Source organism: Indicator indicator, chromosome 19, assembly GCF_027791375.1.
Source record: "Indicator indicator isolate 239-I01 chromosome 19, UM_Iind_1.1, whole genome shotgun sequence".
NCBI classification, from domain to species: domain Eukaryota; kingdom Metazoa; phylum Chordata; class Aves; order Piciformes; family Indicatoridae; genus Indicator; species Indicator indicator.
In genome coordinates this window covers 19,888,522-19,909,722 of record NC_072028.1, presented here as the reverse complement: position 1 = coordinate 19,909,722, position 21,201 = coordinate 19,888,522, and the positions used below count along the sequence as shown (strand labels likewise).

General features: G+C 48.3%; 1 protein-coding gene across 1 annotated transcript in view; it reads right to left on the bottom strand.

Moving 5' to 3' along the window:
* NUP93 (nucleoporin 93) overlaps positions 1–21,201 on the bottom strand; it is a 114,214-nt gene that overhangs the window by 44,278 nt on the left and 48,735 nt on the right. Inside the window, exons 3-4 of the mRNA XM_054389600.1 lie at positions 2,538–2,600; positions 497–625 (exon numbers count right to left, since the gene is read on the bottom strand). Of these exons, the coding sequence (XP_054245575.1) occupies positions 497–625; positions 2,538–2,600 (192 nt within the window). The remainder of the gene's footprint in view (positions 1–496; positions 626–2,537; positions 2,601–21,201) is intronic.

Genomic DNA, 21,201 nt, shown 5'->3' with positions numbered 1-21,201 from the left:
GCCTCCTAAGAAAAGCCCTAAATCCTGGCTTAGCACAGAGTGATAAGGGAAAGCCAAGGCTCTGAGACGTTCATAGAGCTCTGTTTTGTGTCAGCACAGTTGCATCTGAGAAACTGCCTGCTCTCAGTAGTGTTGCAAAGGTTTCCTGAAGGTGAAGTTTACCCCTGGGTGCTTTCTGCCCCCTGGCTATAGTGACCTAAGATGTGTCAGCCTGACTAAGCTTCCAGCTTGCACAGATGTTACTGAAAACAGCTTCTGCAGCTGCACTGCCTGTACCCATTAGGCAGTAAAAACAATCAGAAAGGTTTGGTGTTTTGCTAGACAATGCATTCTGCTAGGCACAGGCATTCTGGAATCAAACAGAGACTTGGTATTTCTCATTTTCACCCATCTGGAGCTACAGCACAATCCAGAGGTGGTTTTTCAGCAGTGCTAGAGTGCCTGCTATGTATTTGCTGTGTTTGGCTACACACAGTGTTTAGAAAGACAGAGTTACCTCATTGTCCTGGGTAAAATCAAGAGCATCTTCTCCTGATGCAAGCAAAGTATGAAGAATCCTTTGTTTCACCTGTTCCCATTCAACCAGCATTGATTCTCGGTGATACTCTTCAGCCATAGCAAAAGTCTGTTGGTGAAGAAGAGAAAGAGGACCTTAGGAACACACAAACACCAACCAGCCCAGCTCTGCTATTCACAGAACCACAGAATGGTAAGGGTTGGAATGGACCTCTAGAGATAGAGTCCAACCCTCCTGCAAAGCAGGACCACCTGGGGCAGGTCACACAGGAACACATGCAGGCAGGTTTGGGGAGATCTCCAGAGAAGGAGACTCCACAACCTCTCTGAGCAGCCTGCTCCAGGGCTCCAGCACTCTTAAAGTAAAGCAGTTTAAGCAAAACCTCCTGTGATATCTCACTTCTTTCCCTTTCCTTTGCCCCACTCTGTCTTTCCCACAGCTTTGTGCTGCAGTGCACACAATTAAATGTCTGGCTTAGCTGAGTAACTTTTTCATCTCAATACAGCTCACTGTTGGGATACCATCAATTAAGGGGCAAAAACCTTTCCCTTAATGAGTTCCTTAAATGAGTTGATAAGAGGCAGTGACATTTGGCGAACATTTAAATGTCAAGCATGCTCACACCAAAGATGATCATCAAAGCTGGAGCACCTCCCCTATGGGGACAGGCTGGGAGAGTTGGGGTTCTTCAGCATGGAGAAAAGAAGGCTCCTGGGAGACCTTAGAGCAACCTTCCAGTACCTGAAGGAGGCTACAGGAGAGCTGGGAAGGGACTTTTGACAAGAGCTTGGAGTGACAGGACAAGAGCAAATGGATTTAAGCTGGGAAAGGGGAGACTCAGACTGAAGATTAGGAAGGAATTCTTGCCAGTGAGGATGGAGACACTGGACCAGGTTGCCCAGGGAGGTTGTGAATGCTCCCTCCCTGGAGCTGTTCAAAGCCAGGTTAGATGAGGCTTTGAGCATCCTGGGCTGGTGGGAGGTGTCCCTGCTCTTGGCAGGGGGTTGGAATTTGATGATCTTTGAGGTCTTTTCCAACCCAAACCATTCTATGAACTAGAGCATGAGATTTGTATGTCTTTGTTTTATTATAAACATTAACTTTAGACTGGCATGGTAGAATACAGGCCTTATTCTGGCTCCTCTACAGCAATGAGAATTTAACCTTCATAGACTCATAGAATGGTTGGGTTGGAAAAGATCTTAAAGATCATCTAGTTCCAACCCCTCTGCCATAGACAGGGACACTTCCTACTAGGCTGCTTGAGGCCTTATCCAGCCTGGCTTTGACCACTTCCAGGTTTGAAGCCTCCACAACTTCTCTGGGCAACCTGTTCCAGTGCCTCACCACCCTCATGGGGAAGAACTTCCTAATATCTAATCCAAATTGAGCTCCTTCCACTCTGAAGCCATTACCCCTCATCCTGTCACTGCATGACTTTACAGAGTGCCTCTCTAGCTCTCCTGGAGGCCCCTTCAAATGCTGTAAGGCTGCTCTGAGGTCTCCCCAAGTCTTCTCTTCTCAAGGCTGAACAACTCCACCTGTCTCAGCCTGAGCCCAGCTCTCTCACCCTTGCAACACTTCTGTGGCCACACATGCTTCAAGAGCCAACCTGGAGAAATGGTGACAGGAAACACCCTGAGTATCACTACTGCAGAAGAAGGCAGTACACAAGAGCAAAGAAGAGCAAAGAAGGAAATAAAACTCCCTGTCCTCAGCATCAGCACCTCTAGAGAAGGCAGCAGCCATGCAGAGAGGGCTGGAGGGAGTGTGCTGTGCCTTACACACCACAATCTCTCTGCTCAAACAGGTTGAACACTGGACCTCCTGACCCCACTAAACACTGTTTAGGATTGCTTCTGGAAATCCTAAGTGTTTCCTAATATCCATTTTTTCTATATTATTACTACAGCTCTCCTACATCCCATTAGTTTATTAAATAATTTATTAATTCCTTAAGGATACTCCTCTCTCCTTTTTTCATTTGAAAGGGAACAAATGGGGCTTGCTTCCAACTTACCCTCTTCCGAGACTCTTCGATGGCTGAAAGCAGTGCATTGTCCTTTTCATTCTTCAGGAATCCCTGCAGACAAGGAGACACAGAGCTTCAGTCAACAACAAAAATCAGCCTTACTCACACTAACAGCAGATACATACATCATAGATTCATAGAAGGGACCTTAAAGGGAGCCTTCTCTTCTCCAGGATGAACAACCCCAACTCTTTCAGCCTCTCCCTATAGGGGAGGTGTTCCAGCCACCTGATCACCTCTGAGAAGAATCATAGAATTGTCAGGGATGGAAGGGACCTCAAGGATCATCTAGTTCCAAACCCCCTAGTCCTCAGAACTCTCTCAGTCCACTCCTGAGAAGTTTAAAGGTCACCTCACCAGAGGTACAGCAAGATTCCCACACAGAGCAAAGTGAAAATGAAAATGCATTAATCCCCTGGTTTAATATGCATTAAATCCTAGAGAAATGTTCTGCTTCTATTCTCTTTTATCTCTGTGTCCCAGCAACTGCTTCCCCTTGCTCTCCATTCCAGGCAGCTAGGGGGAAAGCTGGCAGGAGCGATAAGCCAAGATAAGATTGTTGGACTTGAGTGTGCTGCAAAAAAAAAAGTATAATAGAAAAGGTTTTGACTTGGCAGCTTTAGGCAGTAGCAGAGCCCTTGGAGGCCCAATAGGAATTGTGAAAAGCAGCCTTAAAATAGTCAGTGGAGGAAGGATGGAAATAACTAAACCAGTTGGAGGGCGTGCAGGCAAAGTTTACTGCAGCCTCTTTCTGTGCATCCAGCTGGAATGGGTAAGAAATAATCCCTAAGAACTGGGGTTTTAATTTGCAGTCTTTCAGTAAATCTCAAAGAGGTCAGCTCTACGTGGACAGACTGATTCAGGGGAACCGTTGGCTCCTTATCCCAAAGGTTGCTTTCATGACCCATGCCAGGAAACCTGTATTTTAAATTTTAAACCATTAGTCGTGGGCTGAAGGGGGAGCAATAAACACTTCCTGCAAATTTGACTACCTCTGCATTGCATTTTCACTGTCTTACCACCAATCAGCCAAACCAAGCTGATTTGTGCTTCCCACACTTCAACCTAAGCATTATTCACATCCTAAAGAAGGAAAAGAAACACCTTTCTCTCCCCCTGAAGTAATTAACTAGAATGTTATCAACTCCATTAAGTGCCAGTATCTTGAGTCTGTAGGCTCTCTCCACAGCTCAAAAATTAAGAGCTGCTAACAAACCCAGGGAGGGGGAATTCAATGTCCCACACTTCATGCTTTTACTCAACTGCAGCAGTGTCTATCTGAACTGGTTGAGAATTGGGAGGCTGTGGTGTCCTTCATTCCCCACATCTCCCTGCAAATACATGGCTCCTGCCTCAACAATCTGGCAGTGTTGGTATTAAGCCACACAACTCATGCAGAGCTCATGATCTCCAGAGGAGCACAAATTCTACAGCACACACAAACTTGCTGTCAGAGATTTGGACCTTTGGGAAAATGTATTTAGAGTGAGTCTTAGAAACAGTCCTGCAGCAGCACTTCTGCCCCAGTTTCTTTGGTGTGAGGGTGCTGGAGGCCTGAAGCAGGCTGCCCAGAGAGGTTGTGGAGTCTCCTTCTCCAGATAGATTCCAAACCCACCTGGCCATTGTGGTCCTGGGCAAGCTGCTGTGGGTGCTTTAGCAGAGGGGTTGTACTGGCTGATCTCCAGAGGTCCCTGCTAATTCCCACCATGCAGGGATTCTGTGACACTACTACCCATGACGTGAGGCTGCCTAGCTCTGGAAGGTGAGGAGGGTATGAAATCTCCCCAGACTGAAGACATCCAGCAGGACACTGCCACTTAGCTGTGCTGCCTGCCTTCCTGCTGCCCAGCACCAGGATGTGCAATGAAGGGCACTACATCCTCTCCTTCTGAAATATGTAGAACAGGCATTTGAGGTATAGGAGAGCCTGTGACTCCCTTCAGCTAGAAATGGGAACATGACCCCATTCTGTGCAGCAGATAGAGAACCGACTGCCATCCTCAGAGACAGACTTGCAATGTGGTCCCCTCAGAAGCAGCCCCTGAATTTGAGAGGGAAGAGAGCAGCCACATCTCCACAGCCTGCTCTTCATTCCACCACAGCCCACTTTATTTTTAGACAATGCCTGCAGAGAAAGCACAGTTCCAGTCTAGAAAGGGGATGCTAAATCCAGATCCTTGCACACAGCTGGGGACCAACTATTAGAGCAGCTGTCACCAAGACAAGGATTGCTGCAGTCACCTAACTGGGCCAAGACCAAATCTCAGAGATGGAGATGTGGCTTTGTAAGGTGTTGCTGTGCCTGCATGGGTGGAAGGACTTTGGGAGGGCAAAGTTCTTTGTTATTTCCCCACCTCCAACCTAAAGTGGAGACAAATTCTCTGGAATTATAAGCAGCAGTGCTTCTAGACCTTCAAAGCATATCCCAAGAGGGGGGCAGAAGACACAGCCTCATTTCTGCTGCTGCAGAGAACACTGCAGCGTTTGTTGTATCCTAACAAGGCTGCTAACTCTACAGGAAAAAACAAAAAAAAAAAAAGCCACTGTGGCTGCAAGACACAGCCCTGCAGCTCCCTGCATGTGATGGGAGGTGCTGAGCACACCCAGCCAGGCACTGTGGCTCACAGAGCTCCTGGTTGTCCTGGCTCCCTGCTTGCTCTGGGAGGAGTGGGCTCCTGAAAGCCCTGGGAGATACAAGTTCTGCCCTAACTGCTCTGGGTCTCCTCCACAGAACGGTAAGGGTTAGAACAGACCTGTGAAGACCATCAAGCCCAACTCCCCTGCCACAGCAGGTCACCTAAAACAGATCACATAGGAACATGTCCAAGTGGGTTTTGAAAGTCTCCAGAGACAGTGGACACCACCACCTCTCTAAGGCAGCCTGTTCCAGCGCTCCTCAGAGCAAAGAAGTTCCTCCTTATGTTTTGATGGAGCTTCCTACGTCCAAGTTTATGTCCAGTACCTCTTGTCCTGTCACAGGGGACTGCTGAGAAGAGTCTGCTCCCATCTTCCTGAGATATTTGTAAGCCTCCTTGCAGGGCTGTGTGTGCTGAGCTGAGCAGGTAACTGCCTAGAAAGGTCCCCAGCATCGCTGGTAATCAGCAGAGTGATTTAAGATGTGCTTGAGCTGCCCTCCAAGTCCGTAAATCCAGGCTGAGTACCTCACTTAATGAAAGCTCCCAGCGAGTTCACCAGGTCCATTTAAGGGATTACATTACATCCAATGCCAATTAGGGGATGCTAATTGTCTTTCTCAATCTCCAACCACTCCTTTAGCACAGGAAAATCCTCACCTCTTTCAAATAATATTTGTAATACCTCACAGAGGAGGCTGGTGAGAGGCCTTGAGCACAAGCCCTATGAGGAGAGGCTGAGGGAGCTGGGACTGTTTAGCCTGGAGAAGAGAAGGCTCAGGGGAGACCTCATTGCTGTCTACAACTACCTGAAGGGAGGTTGTAGCCAGGAGGGGGTTGGTCTCTTCTCCCAGGCAACCAGCAGCAGAACAAGAGGACACAGTCTCAAGCTGTGCCAGGGGAGGTTTAGGCTGGAGGTGAGGAGAAAGTTCTTCACAGAGAGAGTGGTTGGCCATTGGAATGTGCTGCCCAGGGAGGTGGTGGAGTCACCATCCCTGGAGGTGTTCAAGAGGGGATTGGACGTGGCACTTAGTGCCATGGTTTAGATAGGCATGAGGTTTAGGGTGACAGGTTGGACTCAATGATCCTTGAGGTCTCTTCCAACCTTCTTGATTCTTGACATTTTTTAAGAGGTTGCCCTATGCTTTGTGCTGAACACTGTGACTGTAGCATGACAATAGCTGCACCAGTTAATTACAGGCTAATTGTTAACCCTCAGAAGAGAGAGAGTCAGCAGCTGATGCTGAGGCTTCTGCTGCTGCTCAAGAGACTGCTTCTACTCAGTTAGGCCAAACAGGAGCTCTCAGGGTTGTCACTCTAGCCTTCGGAGACCAAAATAATCTCATTGCTCTCTACAGCTCCTGGAAAGGAGGTTGCACTGAGGTGGGTGTTGGTCTCTTCTCCTTAGTATCAGGAGACAGGACGAGAAGAGATGGCCTGAAATTGTGCTAGGGGAGGGTTAGGTTGGAGATGAGAAAAAATTTCTTTGCTGCAAGAGTGGTCAGGGCAGCACAGGCTGCCCAGGGAGATGGTGGAGTCCCCATGCCTGGAGGTGTTCAAGAAATCTGTGGCCATGGCACTTTGGGACATGGTTTGATGGCCATGGTGGTGTTGGGTTGCTGGTTGGACTGGATGATCTTAGAGGGCTTTCCCAACCTTATTGATTCTGTAAGTGAGAAGTGCCTGGCTGCTGTAAGAACATTTATTGCCTGGGTTTAGAGCATTGCCATCTAGTGGTGCATTATGCTCTGGGCCCTGGCTGCTGGGCTTTCACAAATCTAGTTAAACAGACACCACTGTCCACTTCCTGTAAGAACAGGCAGAGATCTCTAGACCAGGTGGAAAGCCAGAAGAGATCTGCTTTCCTCTAGAGAATTTTGCCCCTCAGAAATCCCAAGCCACTCAAGAGCTTTAAAGGTTCACCTATCTCTTAAGCCTGCACCTTGAAGAGTGCTGGTTGTGCTCAGTGAGTTCCACTTGCCCTAAAAAGCTTCCTGCAGCCCCAGAGGCAGAGCTTGACTTTGCCACAAGCACTGGGCATGCATTGGGCACGCACCAGGAGTGCATGGCCCGTCTGGCAGCACCTGCCCTCCTGGGGGAGATGCTGCTGCTGCTTGTATGACATGGCTTCAGAGTCGGTACCCAGAGAGAGAGGCAGGAGAGCAGAGATGCTGTGAGGAGACAAAGGGCTATTTGGCAGCAGCAGATGGCAGAGAGAGGAGCAGCTAAAGCGAGCAGCGCTAGCGCCTGGGAGGAGAAATCCTCACCTTCAGCTCTGCCACTGCAGGGATCCCAGCACAGCCCTGGACTTCAGCTGACAATGAACATTTCTCTTATTTCCCCATGGCAGGTTGACACAAAGAGCTCGCAGAGCCCTGATGGCAGAGCATGCCAGCCTGCTTCAGTGAGTATTTCATTTTCCTCTCCCTTACTGTGGGACTCCCACACATTCTCTGCCTGTGTTTAGCCTGGAAGGGAAGCAGCACAACTCTTCCCCACTGCAGGTTCTCTGATGAATGTTTCACACACACGATTTCCACTCTATCTGACGAGATGGTGTTTGTGAAACAGGGACACAGGCACTCTCCCACCTTCAGGTTCCCATTTTCAAACTAGTCCCAGGTAGAATCATTGAAATGTTTGGGTTGGAAAAGCCCTCAAAGATCATCCAGTCCAACCAGCAACCCAACACCACCATGGCTATCAAACCATGTCCCACAGTGCCATGGCCACAAGTTTCTTGCACACCTCCTTCTTGAATTACTCCTGCACATCTACTGGCTCTCACCATCTTTCCCCAGCACACCAGTTCCTCTTGGATCTCTTCCCCTTGGACTCTAGTCCAACCTTCTCACATTCTCCCCTCTCTGCTGAAATCCAGCCTGCTCTGCCACACGCAAACTCAGTTTGTAGAAGAGCAGGCTCTGAGACTTGGGGCTGTTCAGCCTGGAGAAGAGGAGGCTTCAGGGAGACCTTAGAGCAGCCTTCTAGTACCTGAAGGGGACCAAGAGGACTGCAGAGGGACTTTTGACAAGGGCTTGCAGTGACAGGACAAGGGGCAATGGCTTTGAGCTGGAAGAGGGGAGACTGAGCCTAGAGATTAGGAAGAGATTCTGTGACGGTGAGGGTGGGGAGACACTGGAACAGGTTGCCCAGGGAGATTGTGGATGGCTTCTCTCTGGAGGTGTCCATGCCAGGTTGGATAAGGCCTTGAGCAACCTGGGCTAGTGGGAGGTGTCCCTGCCCATGGCAGAGGATTGGAACTGGATGATCTTGAAGGTCCCTTCCAACCTAAGCCATTTTATGAATCTATGAAAGCACCTCCAGCAGTGGAGGGACAGGACTCTGGGAGGCCCATGCCATTTCCCTCTTCTCACCACGTTCCTTGCTCCACTCTCATCTCAGGCAACCATTGCCTGCTACAGGCTAATGTGACAGGAACCAGCACCTTGCCTTGCTCCAGCCTGAATTTCAGCAAGAAAGTGTTCCAGGAGCTACTTCCTTATGGGTAGGAAAGAGCATGCATGCACTGCTGGGTTCTTTTTGACAGGAGATTGAAAGTCTCTTCCATTTACCCACAACAAATGAGGTTAGTAAACTCTCTCCTGGCTGATAGAAGTCTCTTAATTACTTCCATCAGCCAGACCATACTTTTAATACTTGATACTATTCAAGCTGTCAAGAGGAGGAGAACATTGCCAAACAGCATACTGAGGGCCTTGGATGTTGACAGCATTGCTTGCTTCTGCACTGGCAGGGGAAGAAAGAAGGAAATGAAATGAACAATTTGGGGCCCTTTCAAGGCAATTGCTCTTTGATTAAAATACGCCCAAGTGCTGGATTTCCAGGAGATCCAGTGGACCCTGCAAAGGCCCAGCAGGGATGATGGTTAGTGGTTTGGGACCAGCAGTTCCAGGTGAAGCACCTGGCTTTGTTATCTCTGCCAGCAATTGTTTGCTAAATACAATCCTGCTGCAAATGTGGACACATCTGAGGACACTCCCAGAGTGGTGCACCCTGGCACTGCCCTCTTGGCCATGTTCACAGCTTCACAGATTGTGGAGGGGTGGAAGGAACCCTCAAAGGTCATCTAGTCCAACTCCCCAGCAGTCAGCAGAGACACCGCCAATCAGAGCAGGCTGTCCAGGGCCATATCAAGTCTGATCTTGAATGTCTCCAGGGATGGGGCCTCAACCACATCCCTGGGCAACCTGTTCCAGTGTCTCACCACCTTCATTGTGAAGAACTTCCTCCTAATGTCCAACATAAACCTATCCTGCTCCAGTCTCCTCTTCTCCAAGCTAACCAGCCCCAGCTCTCTCAGCCTTCCCTCATAGGAGACATGTTCCAGCCCCAGCTCTCTCAGCTTTCCCTCATGAGAGATGTTTCAGTCCCAGCTCTCCCAGCCTTCCGTCATGAGAGATGTTCCAGCCCAGCTCTCTCAGCCTTCCCTCCTAGGACAGATGATCCCTCAGCATCTTAGTGGCCCTGCACTGGACTCTCTCTCCAGTGGTTCTTGAGATGGGGAACCCAGAAGTTGACTCAGTACTCCAGAGGAGGCCTTACTAGGGCAGAGTAGAAGGGCAGCAGAACCTCCCTCCTCCTGCTAGTTGCACTCCTCTTAATGCACCCTAGGATGCCATTGGCTTTCTTGGCCACAAGGGCACAATGCCAGCTCCTGGGCATCCTGTTGTCCACCAGGACATCTATGTCCTTTTCCTCAGGGCTGCTCTCCAAAGGGTCAGCCATGGGGTTGTTCTTCCCCAGCTGCAGGACCCTACCCTTGCCCTCGTTGGGTTTCTCCCAAGAAGGGATGCCACCATTTGCCCCCTTGCCTTCTTTGCCCGGTCATGCACCCTGGGGGAGGCACAGAGCAGAAACCCTCCCTGGACACACGTCGTGGAACAGGACCAGGGCTTCCCTGCCCCACCATCAGCATGCCACAGCCATGATGCTGAGCTCTGAAGGCAGCCTTTAATCCGTGTGGCAGAGCGAGCCGCGGGCAAATATTTACCAAGCGCTGTGTGCCGTGGGTTAGCGCCGGCCCCGCGGAAAGCCGGGGAGCGAGTTCGGGTTGAGTGCTTGAAACTGTCTGGGCTGGGAAGCTCACACAGCTTTCACAGTCATCTTCAGAGCAGATCCAGGCACGCTGGATTGTGCTGTGTTGGATAAATATCATTATTCCTTCCAGCCGTGACAGGAGAAACGCAAACTGTCAGAGCAAGAGCTCCTCAGGAAATCACAGATCAGCCCCTAACAGAAGCAGGGACAGATGGTGCACGCTCTTTGACTCTTGCTGGGACCCTTTGGATCTGGCAAGGGAAAGACTGGAAATGTACTCCTTTGACATACAGCCTTTGAGGGCAGAAATACAAATACCCTCCTCTACTCCACCCTGCTGAGGCCACATCTGGAGTGTTGTGTCTCAGTTCAAGAAGGACCTCAGGGAGCTGCCTGAAAGAGTCCAGCGCAGAGCCACAAAGCTGCTGAAGGCAGCGGAACATCTCCCTGCTGAGGACAGGCTGAGGGAGCTGGGGCTCTGCAGCTTGGAGCAGAAGAGCCTGAGGAGTGCCCTCATTCCTGTTGATAAAGATGTGCAGGGCAGTGTTGGGAAGATGGAGCCAGGCTCTGCTCAGTGATACCCAATGACAGGACAAGGGGCAATGAGTGCAAGCTGGAGCAAAGGAGGTCCCATGTGAGTAAAAGGAAAAGTTTTCTCACTGTGAGGGTGACAAAACACTGGAACAGGCTGCCCAAAGAGGTTGTGGAATCTTCTCTGGAGGCATTCAAAACCCACCTGGATGTGCTCCTGTGTGACCTACTTGAGGTGATCCTGCTCTGGCAAGGCAGTTGGACTTGATGATCTTCCAACCCCTAGCACACTGTGATACCTCTTAGCTCCTGCTCCAGCCAGCAGACCCCAGCCACTAAGCACAGAAGGCTGATATCAAACCAGCAGTGAACATCAAACCACTCCCCAGCACTGACAGGCACCATCTTACCCCACATCCAACTGCAGTCCTCTCAAATGTGTGGCCATCAAGGAGAGTACAAGCAGCCAATGTAAGCAACATTTAGAAACAGAATGGTTTGGGTTGGAAGGGACCTTCAAAGGTCCTCCAGTCCAATCCCCCTCTGCAGTCATCAGGGACATCCTCCACTAGATCAGTTTTTTCAGGGCCTTGTTGAGCCTCACCTTGAATATCTCCAGGGATGGGGCCTCAACCACCTCCGTGGGCAACCTGTTCCAGTGTTCCACCACCCTCATGGTGCAGAACTTGTTTCTAACATCCAATCTAAATCTGCTCTCACTTCAAACCATTGCCCCTGGTCCTGTCACTGCAAACAGTCCCTCTGCAGCCTTCTGGTAGCCCCCTTCAGGTACTAGAAGGTTGTTATTAGGTCTCCCTGGGGCCTTCTCTTCTCCAGGCTGAACACCCCCAGCTCCCTCAGCCTGTCCTCGTAGCAGAGGTGCTCTAGCCCCATGAAATGCATGTAGTAAGCACAGCCTCATGGTGCTGGAATACCACAGGTCAGATTTCCTGCTGGAATATTGTGCCAGACACTCACAGCAGCCCAGAATCAAGCTCTCTGTGCCACAGGGCACTGCTTGTTCTGCATAGAGAGATCATTGTTGCTGGCATGAAACACGACTCTGCTCAATTTAAGTTTCTTCTAATTCAACCTTGGATGCTCAGCGACTTCAGGCTTTCATGCACTCAGTACGTTTCACTTCACATTGTGCTGATGGAGCGGCTGAAACCCTGACAGAACAACAGAAATTCACTGCAGTGTTCCCAGGAATTTTAAGATATTTCTTTTTCCAACATCAGAGAAATCTGCAGGATTTAACCCAAATGAATTGAGTGAATTGAGTGAAGTAGGACACTTGCTTCTAAAAAGCCACCCAAATAGATCAACCCTTGCAACATATATAATTTATGGATTACAGGCACATTGCAGCTAGTTATTAGAAATATTAGTAATTATCCACACTATTTTGTTATGTTTTTCCCTTTCATCAGAGGGAGCCCAAAATAGCTTCAATTACACAGATTAGTCTCTCATTCTAGGGCTTTAAAAAGAAAAAAAAAAAAAAGGAAAAAATCTTTGCCACGTCATGTTGGGCTGCAGAGCACCCGGGAATGCTGTTAGGAGTGGCTGTAGAGGGCTTTTTTTCTTCAGTCCCAAACGCTTTCATGACATAAACCAAAGAAAATGCCTCTTTTAATCTCAAATTTCACAGCAAAGCTGCTCAGAACGAGGTTCTCTTCCACAGACAATTATCAGCCTCCAGCACAGATCATTTCTGACAGCAACTGCTAATGCCACACAAGCCCAGTGTAAGCCACAGTGACACCTTCTCTACTGACCCCCTCTTCCTCCCCAAGCCCAAATTCACTTTCTTTTTCCCTGTGAGGCAATCAGGAGCTGTTCAACAAAAATCCCAGGTCCTACCAAGCTACAAAGCAGCAAGGAAATTTGTGTGACTGCAAGACAGAAAGTCTTGACTGACCTAAACCTGCTTTGAAGTCATGCAAAGAACAGAAGGATGGAAAAGAATGAGAAAATAAAAGATCTGAACTAGAAAAAGAAGATGGACAGACTCTTGCCAACCTATTATGGCAGCAGGAAATGTTACTCCAGAGCCACCAGAAGGAGCTTGTTCAGCTGGCTGACACTGGTACATCACACTTGATATTAATTCAGGCAGCACTTCTGTTTGTCTTAGGAAAGATAAAGAATCCTAAATGTCATCAAAAAACCCAGTTAAATGCAATGTCACTTCCCTCAGAACACAACTTCTTGAGGCACGGAAGTTCCCTGCACAGATCAAGCCAGCAGGACCCATGGCAAACCCATCTCCTTCAGCTTCACCATCAGCAACAGCAGCAGTGCAGAGAGGAAAGAACCACCCAAGCTGCAATCTGAGCTCTTGGCTACCTGATTTCCTCAAGATTTTTAAGTGCAGAGGCATGACCTTGGTGTGGGGCTCAGCTCAGCACCATGATGAGCAGCTGCAGCCTGTCCCCTGCGCTACAAACGCCCTTGGATCGGCAGCCTGCTTGAAACCCACAATGCTATGGGAATCAGGAACGCACCAGGAGATTCCCAATCCAAGCAAAACTCGGGATATTGGCTCCTTTTTGGACTTCAGTTTTGATAAATGAGGAGGGATATCCAACAGGCTTGAGCCTAGCCTACGGACAAAGCTGACTGCCGACCGCCCCACCGCAAGCTCCGTCAGCCACCCTCTCGTGTCACGCTTTTCGAGGCAACCCTCAGCAAAACCTCCTGGTTTCAATGGTTTCAACTCATCCTGTAGCCATACCCCAGCCTGCAGTGTAATACCTCTCTCACTGAAAACATCCTTGCAGCAGGCAGGATGCCCTCAAGCCCAGCCATGGAAGCTAATGTCACCGGTGACGCCATTTTCTTCTTTCTCCCGCTGCCATTTTAGCACCGTGGTTACTCCACGTTTTCTGGAGAAGTCGCCGTGTGTCCTTCCCTCCTCTCTAAGAGGAAGCCAGGCTTCAAATAACACAGTGACAAAAAACCCAGCAGAGTGGCACCGTCCTTGCAGGGCAGGAATGAGGCACTGGGCTGCCACCGCAGGACCACACCTCGGTTTACTGCACTGAGAGCTGGCGAGGAGTCTCCTGAGATGGTGTAAGCTGAGAAACCAGCCACATGAAAACAGGGAGAAAGCTGAGGGAAGAGGACTGTCCAAGCCCTGGCACAGGGGGATGGGCTTTTCTCCCAACACCACAGAAAAAAACCTAGCTAATCAGGCAGCAGTTGGAAAAAAGAAAGGCAAAAGGCATACAAGAGGCACAGGATGAGCTTGCAGTGTCTGTGGCTGGGCTAATTGTCCATTAGCATCAAGATGCAGGCAGAGAGAATAACCCACTGAACCTGGCAGCACAAAATTCAGCTCAGCAACACATCCCAAAGCCCAACTGGCTCTCCCCATCAGTCCATCAAGTATTTCCCAGCCTGAAAAGGCACACCAGCAAGAACGTTAAATCATCGAAGCAAACCTGCTGGCCATTGCCAGCCAGTCTCCCCTAACCCACCTCTGCAAATGTTGGTGTGATTCTTTGCTCTCCACCACCCCTCTAAGTGCTTTATCCCTCTGCCTGGCTGTCTGTGAGACACAGGGGTGGTGGTCTCAGGCTTTTTTGGAAAGGCAAATCTCTTCCTTCACAATTTCAGATGCATAAAAACACTTGAACACCTTCAACTGTATGCAAAAGAAATAAAAGAAAACCACAAAAAACCCAAACAGGAATGAAAATAATTGGTTCTCTTTACCTTCTCTGGATCAAGTAGTGAGGCTGGCAGCACTGAGCCTGACGCTCTCCCTCCTCTCAGGCCAACTCAAAGCAGAAAGGTTGAGGCTGCCGTGCCCCCATCCCACAGCAGAAAGCCCATACACTCCTGAACGTTCCTCAGGAGCACTGGTTAGCTTTCTGCTTCGCTTAGAAACACCACTAAGCAAAAACCTTCCAGCCTCCATCTGTATTTCAGACACAAAGTGATGCATGCAGCAAACGCTCGCTGCCTCGAAGAGACAACGCCTGGTTCAGAGACATCAAAATCCTGTCAGCGCTGTGAACGCCACCACCAAGTTCCACCAGGATGCAAAGCCCAAACCCCAGCAGAGGTGGCTTTCCTTGGGGCTGCACCTTCACAACAGGGGCTTCCTGGAACGTTTCTACTGCGATTTGAAGCCTCCCAGAAAAAAAAATCCACATGTGGGGAAAGAAAAATCCTTCCCAAGTTAAATCTACTTTATTTCGCTGACAGGGGCTGGCTAAGGCTACAAAGAAAGAACTAAGAGTGTAGTGTGAAGAATACAAGCTCCTTTTTTTTCCCCTTCCCCCAATAAATACAACCTGAAATTTCAAGGAAATGAGCCAATTTGAAGTCCAACCCTCTTAAATGACAGGAGATGATTTGGCAAAATCATCCAGCTGAGTTATAGAAATAAACCCAAATTAGCCAGCCCATTCTCCCTGAATATTTGCAAATAAACCATAGCTACTTGGTTCACCTGAACAGGTATATTTTTTTCCCCAACATGGCAGCACATCCCTTGGAATAAACATAAATATTCCAGCAAGCAATTTGGAGTTCATCCCTGTCACATCATCTTGAAATCCTCGATTTAAAACACGCCATGCTCTGTAGGAAAGGCTTCTTCCTTCCTAACACGTTTCACAAAGTTAATTATTTACATTCCCCATGAATTATTAATTACAGATCATTTAAAAAAAAAAAAAGGCAGAAGTCAAGAATCTGCCTAATTATCCAATTTCTAACTGCTAAGACATGACAAAGCTGGGTGAGAGGCACATCTGAAAAATTCTCTGCTGCAACCACCGAGATGCTCCTAACAAACACTTGATCCTCATTTCTCCTATCGGGGAAGAAACCTGAGGTTTAAACTTTCCAGACTTGGGGCAGGAAACTAGTGAGGATCCACTGGAGACAAAAGGATTCCATTTTTCCTCCTCAGGCTCTACTCCACCCTCACGAAGGAACTCACTGGCGGTGCGTGCTCGGCTTTGCGCGGCGCATTAACGAGGCACGCACAGCCTTCGGACTTTAATGGAAATGAAATGCCAAGGCCAGATGCTGCCAACAGATATCACAGGGAGGGGAAAAAAATAGGGAAAACAAAACAACAACAATAAAAAATCTGCTCTGAGAGACCTCCAGCTAATTATTCATTACTGCAGCTCAGTCTTCTTTTTTTTCTCCATAGGTTCGTTTTCTGGAGCTTAGCTGAACTCTGTCTCCCACCCACTTCAGACAAAGGAAAATAATTTGCCACACTGTACCAACTGCAAGGCTAATTGAGCTGTCTCCCATGCAGGGTCAGTGGAGATGGCTTCCTCCATCTTTTACACATGCAAACCACACATTTCATTGTCTTGGACTTAGATGTCTTGCTGAGCTGCTTTTATGGCAAGACCCCTCCAGCCCCTCCTTCCTTAACACAGGTATAATCTTGTTTAAAAGAGGCAACTTTTTGGCCGTGCTGTGCCAGTTTTCCCGGTGTCTCCCCTTCTGAGCACTGCTTGGTTGACAATGGGAAGAGCGCAGAAGATGGCACTTAGGCACCTTAATATTTGGGAAGGGAGCCCCAAAAGAGGCAAGTCATTCTCTGCTGCAAGAGCCCAGGTATCACCCTGGCACTGCACAATTCGTTAGCCTGCTTTTCTCCACACAGAGAATCGAAAGGAAAGGGGGAAAAAGTGACCCACTTTATACTTTTGCCCCCATACCACGGGCAGGCAGAGCTCCCAGCTCGCACGCAGCCTCCGAGTCCCTCGATCTGAGAGGATTAAATCAGCTGCCACCCACCCAGCTAGTCACGGCCACCACATTTATATAAATGTTAATTCCCCCACTGCTTCCTTTTACTATGATTTTACTGGCTTAACCCCTTTCAGAGCATATCCCAGTCACTTGAAAGAGAGGTGGGGTCTAGGCTGCAAACTCCAGTTGACTAAGCAAACAGACTTCACCACCTCTTTTAAGACACCAAACAATAAAAAGCAAATCCCCAAGTGTCTTCGTTTCTCTGGGAGAAAAAGCAGAAACATTTTCTAGTGTATTTTTCTTTTTATTCCCCATTTGAAATCCTTCCTTCAAAACAAAAAAAAAAAAAATCAAGGAAAGTTTAGTGTCTCTTCTAAATAAATCATAAGTGCCCCTGGAAGAACAGAGAAAACAGTGGACCAGGATTTTTGCACAACAATAAAACTTAAAAGGAGAAAAATCATCATATAATATATGACTGATAATCTTTTTTTGTTTGTTTTAAATACTTCTGTAGCCATTTCAGAGCCTAGGGAAAACAGGAATAAAAGCATTCAGAAAGTTCTGCCACTGTATTTCTGCTGAAAATGAAAGGCAAAGTCAGCAATGTCAAGAGGGTCTTTTGAAAAGGTGACACGACAGAAGCCCAAAGCAGAGGCTGGACTGCCCCACCCAACAGCTGCTCTAGAGAAGGATATGAGAAGGTAAAGGCAACAGAGCCTCAGGTTTCTGTTGTGTGAGCAAAGGAGGATTCCTGCAGAACTACCCACCTGTTCTCTTTAATTACTCACCAACCAATTCAAACAACCTGCAGCTGCCGCACAAAGAAAAACCTCCCCGGCCACCAGCTGAAGGAGAGCTCTCTCTTAGCAAAGCAACCTTTCTTACCTTCAGCTTCAGAGATTTGTGAAGCCATCGCATTCCTACCTGTAGATCTCAGCACTGAGGAGTTACAGACCTGCTGGTGCTGCTGGCTCTAGCTGCCCCACTCCAGCTGCCTGGCAGTTTAGGCTTACCCAGCTCTCTCTCTGTATGAACGCTCAAGTTTTGCTCAGCTTTCAGAAAGAAAAAGATAAATCAAACCTGCAAGTCCTGAGATGGCTGAGACAGTCAAGAGTCCAGCAAGACAATAAGACAGCAGCTGCTTTCCACAGCTCAACACCACTCACTGGAAAGCATCTAGATAGAGATGATTATTTTTTTTCCCCCCTCTCCAGTGGTGCTTTATTTAAATTCTAGGGAAAGCATCAGTCTGAAACCAGTAACTGATGGGAGTAACAGTTTATAGGTTACAGAAGGATATTTTATTGTTAACGGACTGTACCATGTAAGAATTAGGAGGGGGTGAGGAGGCAGGCATGCAAGAGAAGAGAGAGAGAGATGCTACTATTTTTTTCCCCTTCTCCCTGAGCCACTGCAATTACTCTGATGTGAATTTTTGATGACTTCCGACATATTGCATGGTTAATAATCATTTCAGCTGTCATGTTTGGTTAATGTGGAAAATGCATTTGCTGCATTGTGATGCAGCACTCCAGCCACAGATTGTAACACCAGTTGTGAAGCTATTCCCTTAACTGAGCTGCATGAATTTGCACATACCATGAGGCTGGAATAAATGGGAGTTTGATTCTTATACAGCAACAGAAAGCTTCTGCCATTTTAGCCCTGCAGAGCTGCTGAAACAACTTGTATAGGCAGATCATTTCACTGCATGTTAATTGGTGTCAGTGTTCCTTCAAGGAGGGCTTTGATTCTCTATTGTTTTGCTGGGCTTGGCTATTCAAGTGTTAAAAGATACTATTTACATTAAACATGGTTTTGGGGGGGTTTTTATATATCTTTGAAGAGATTATGTGTTAGCATACATCCCTCACAAGCACCACAGAAATGCAGCCTTGGTATTAACACAGCCTCAGCCTAACTTCTGCTTCCTCCATCCACCACTTTGCAAGCCTGGGTTTAGATACAACCTTGCCTACCAAATCCAAAGACTCTGCTTACAAACAGAGAGGATCTGATTCACAAAGTCCCACTGCACCAGCCAAATCCACAATTCCATGACACTCTAACTTGTGTCTTTCATTGTCCCCAACAGAAAAAAACAAAGCAGTGCAAACTATGAGAGGGGATGGCGAGCGGCAGAGATGAAGCCATGCTAAGAGCCAGTCACCCGATGATTAAAGTCAGGCCAGTATATTCCAGCAGTCAGGTGATGGTGCCATCATTACAGTGCAGAAAGCCAGAGAAAAATCGAGAAAGGGACCACCCCCATCTTAAGAAAGAAAGAAAAAAAATTAGAAGCACCAAAGAAACGAGGACTTTCTATGCTAATCCGCAAAGGTGCAGCCGTGAAGAAGGGGTTCACAGAACACCAGCGTGGCCACTTCCACAGGTCCTTGAGTGTCCATTTAACCCATGGTGCCAACTGCAAACTGCTGGTGACACTCCCACATTCCAGGGTGTTTCTTTGTCAGCCCTGCTGCATTTCACAACTCAGTAATTCTGCTCACTGCCCCCCCCCCCCCGCTCCAGTATTATTTGCAAACACACACACAGACACGCAGAGGCACACAAAGCTCCAAGCCTCGGGATGTCTTAACGTTTAATTTAATGAAGCACAGAAAGCTATCAGGAGAGCATTTGGCTGGGCATTAACATTGATAGAGCTGCAGAATCACCTCACCACCAAGCCCACCAATTTATTATTTTCACTTCTGCTTTAATTAAAACAACACTGCAGAGGTAGCGGCTGGACACAAAGTACCAGTAAAAATGGTGCAGGATGTTTTATAGAGAGATGGGGGAAACAAAAACCCAAAGGAGTCTCTGAATTAACATTGTACTCCCTGGTTTGGGAGCAACTCCCATAAAGAGCATCAGGGCTGTAGAAGGTGCTCTCTGACTTGGGTTTACCTACCCCAAAAGCATCACTTGGCACCTTGCTCGATTCAGAAGCAGCCAAGTAGTCTCTTAAAGGCAGTGCATTGTGGCTTTGAAACGAGCAAATTTGATCCTAGGGGTGATTTTCCCTCAAACCTCCCTGCTTGGGGTCAAATAAACACTGCACTGAACACCTGAATCCTCCTACCCAGGAGTCTCATGGATGGAGAACACATGTCCCCACCCACGTTCCTAGAGGAAAGCTGCAGTCAGTTGCACTGCAGGGAAAACCATTGACCAGCACCAACTACACCCAAGAATGGGAGTAAAGTCCCCTACAGGAGTAAAAGGAATCACAGGGATCATTTAAGTGGCATTCCTCAGGATGCTGTAACATTTCTAAGCATCCATGCCTGGTGGTAACCTGCAGCTGTGCTTACCTTGCTACTTTGCCTCTCACAATGCACACAAACACTGCTCCACTTTTGGGTAGCTTCTCCCCCCTGCTTACCTCCAGTTTGCATAACCCACTGGTGATGCAGAGCCAGGAGCACAGAGGATGCACCAAGCCTCTGCTTTCTAGCCAAACCTTAAAGCAGCTAACAGCACCTGGAGAGTCAGCCAGCTCCTTGGACAGGCTGTAGCCTCATCAGGGATCTCAGGAGTGTGATGATCTGTCCAGAGCTGCTAATCACAACTTCAAAGATGCTGCTTTTATCAACAGACATCCCCCTGTAATTTCCTGGCCGTGTAATGTTACTGCAGAAGCTACTCCCAACTGCAGAGCTACGCATTACAGAGCAGCCCAGGTTTTAGATGTAGATATTTCTGGTTTACATATTGCATTGCCAGCTCGGGATGTTGCAGAGAAAGCTTTCCCAGAGAGGCTCAGCACAGCACTGTCTCCCCTTACCTACAGATTTTTAAAGCAGCAGCTTTGAGGGATACCAGCACAACTCCTCACCCCAAATGGCTGTTTAGTGTAAACAACTCTGAGTGCTAACCCAGCTAAGATGTCGGAGCTGCTTATCTGTTTCTGCGGCAATCAATTTCGTGGAGTGTTCAGTCAGCTCAGGCATCAATCACTTCTGTGCTCAAATGTGACCGTGGGAGGAGAAGGGAGAAAACTCCTCTTCAGGGCTGCTGGGCCAGAGCAAAGGAAAACTGCAAGTTCTCCTTCTGAATGGAAGACACCATATTCCTAAGCGAATGATGAAGCAAAGATGAGGCAGAAGCAATTGGAATAGGCAGGATCGCTCCCTTCCTCCATCTCTGGGTGTCCACAGTGACCTCCTCCCCTCCTGGGTACAGCTGCACCTCTGGGTTGAAGGAGATTCCTTCACCGTAACTACAGACATCAGCTTGTCCCTACCTTAAATTCAATAAAGCATGTTGGTCTGTTTTCTTATCTCTGTGTTATCTCTCCCTTTCTTCCACAGTCCTGCACTGGACAGAGGTAAGGGGAAGAACATAACAGCATCCCTGCTGTTCTTTTAGCTCCTTTTTGAAGTCCTACATCTGTGATGCCTGCTCTGGTGGGCCAGCATTAATCAGCAAAAGATACCACTGGCAGTGAGTTCAAACAGCACTAGGTAGCTCCTTCCCCCCACATCTTTTCTTCTCTGTGCTGCTGCAGCAGCAGCAGCAAATTTTGCACTGTCATACTGGGGCTGGAGCGTGCCTTAAAGCATCAGCTCCCTGCCTCCCTGCAAGGCTGGCAGGGTGATGATCCAGCGTTAATGACTCTTCAGAAGGAAAGCCTGGCACACCCAGCGTGCTGCCTCCGCTTCAGCTCTGCATGCTCA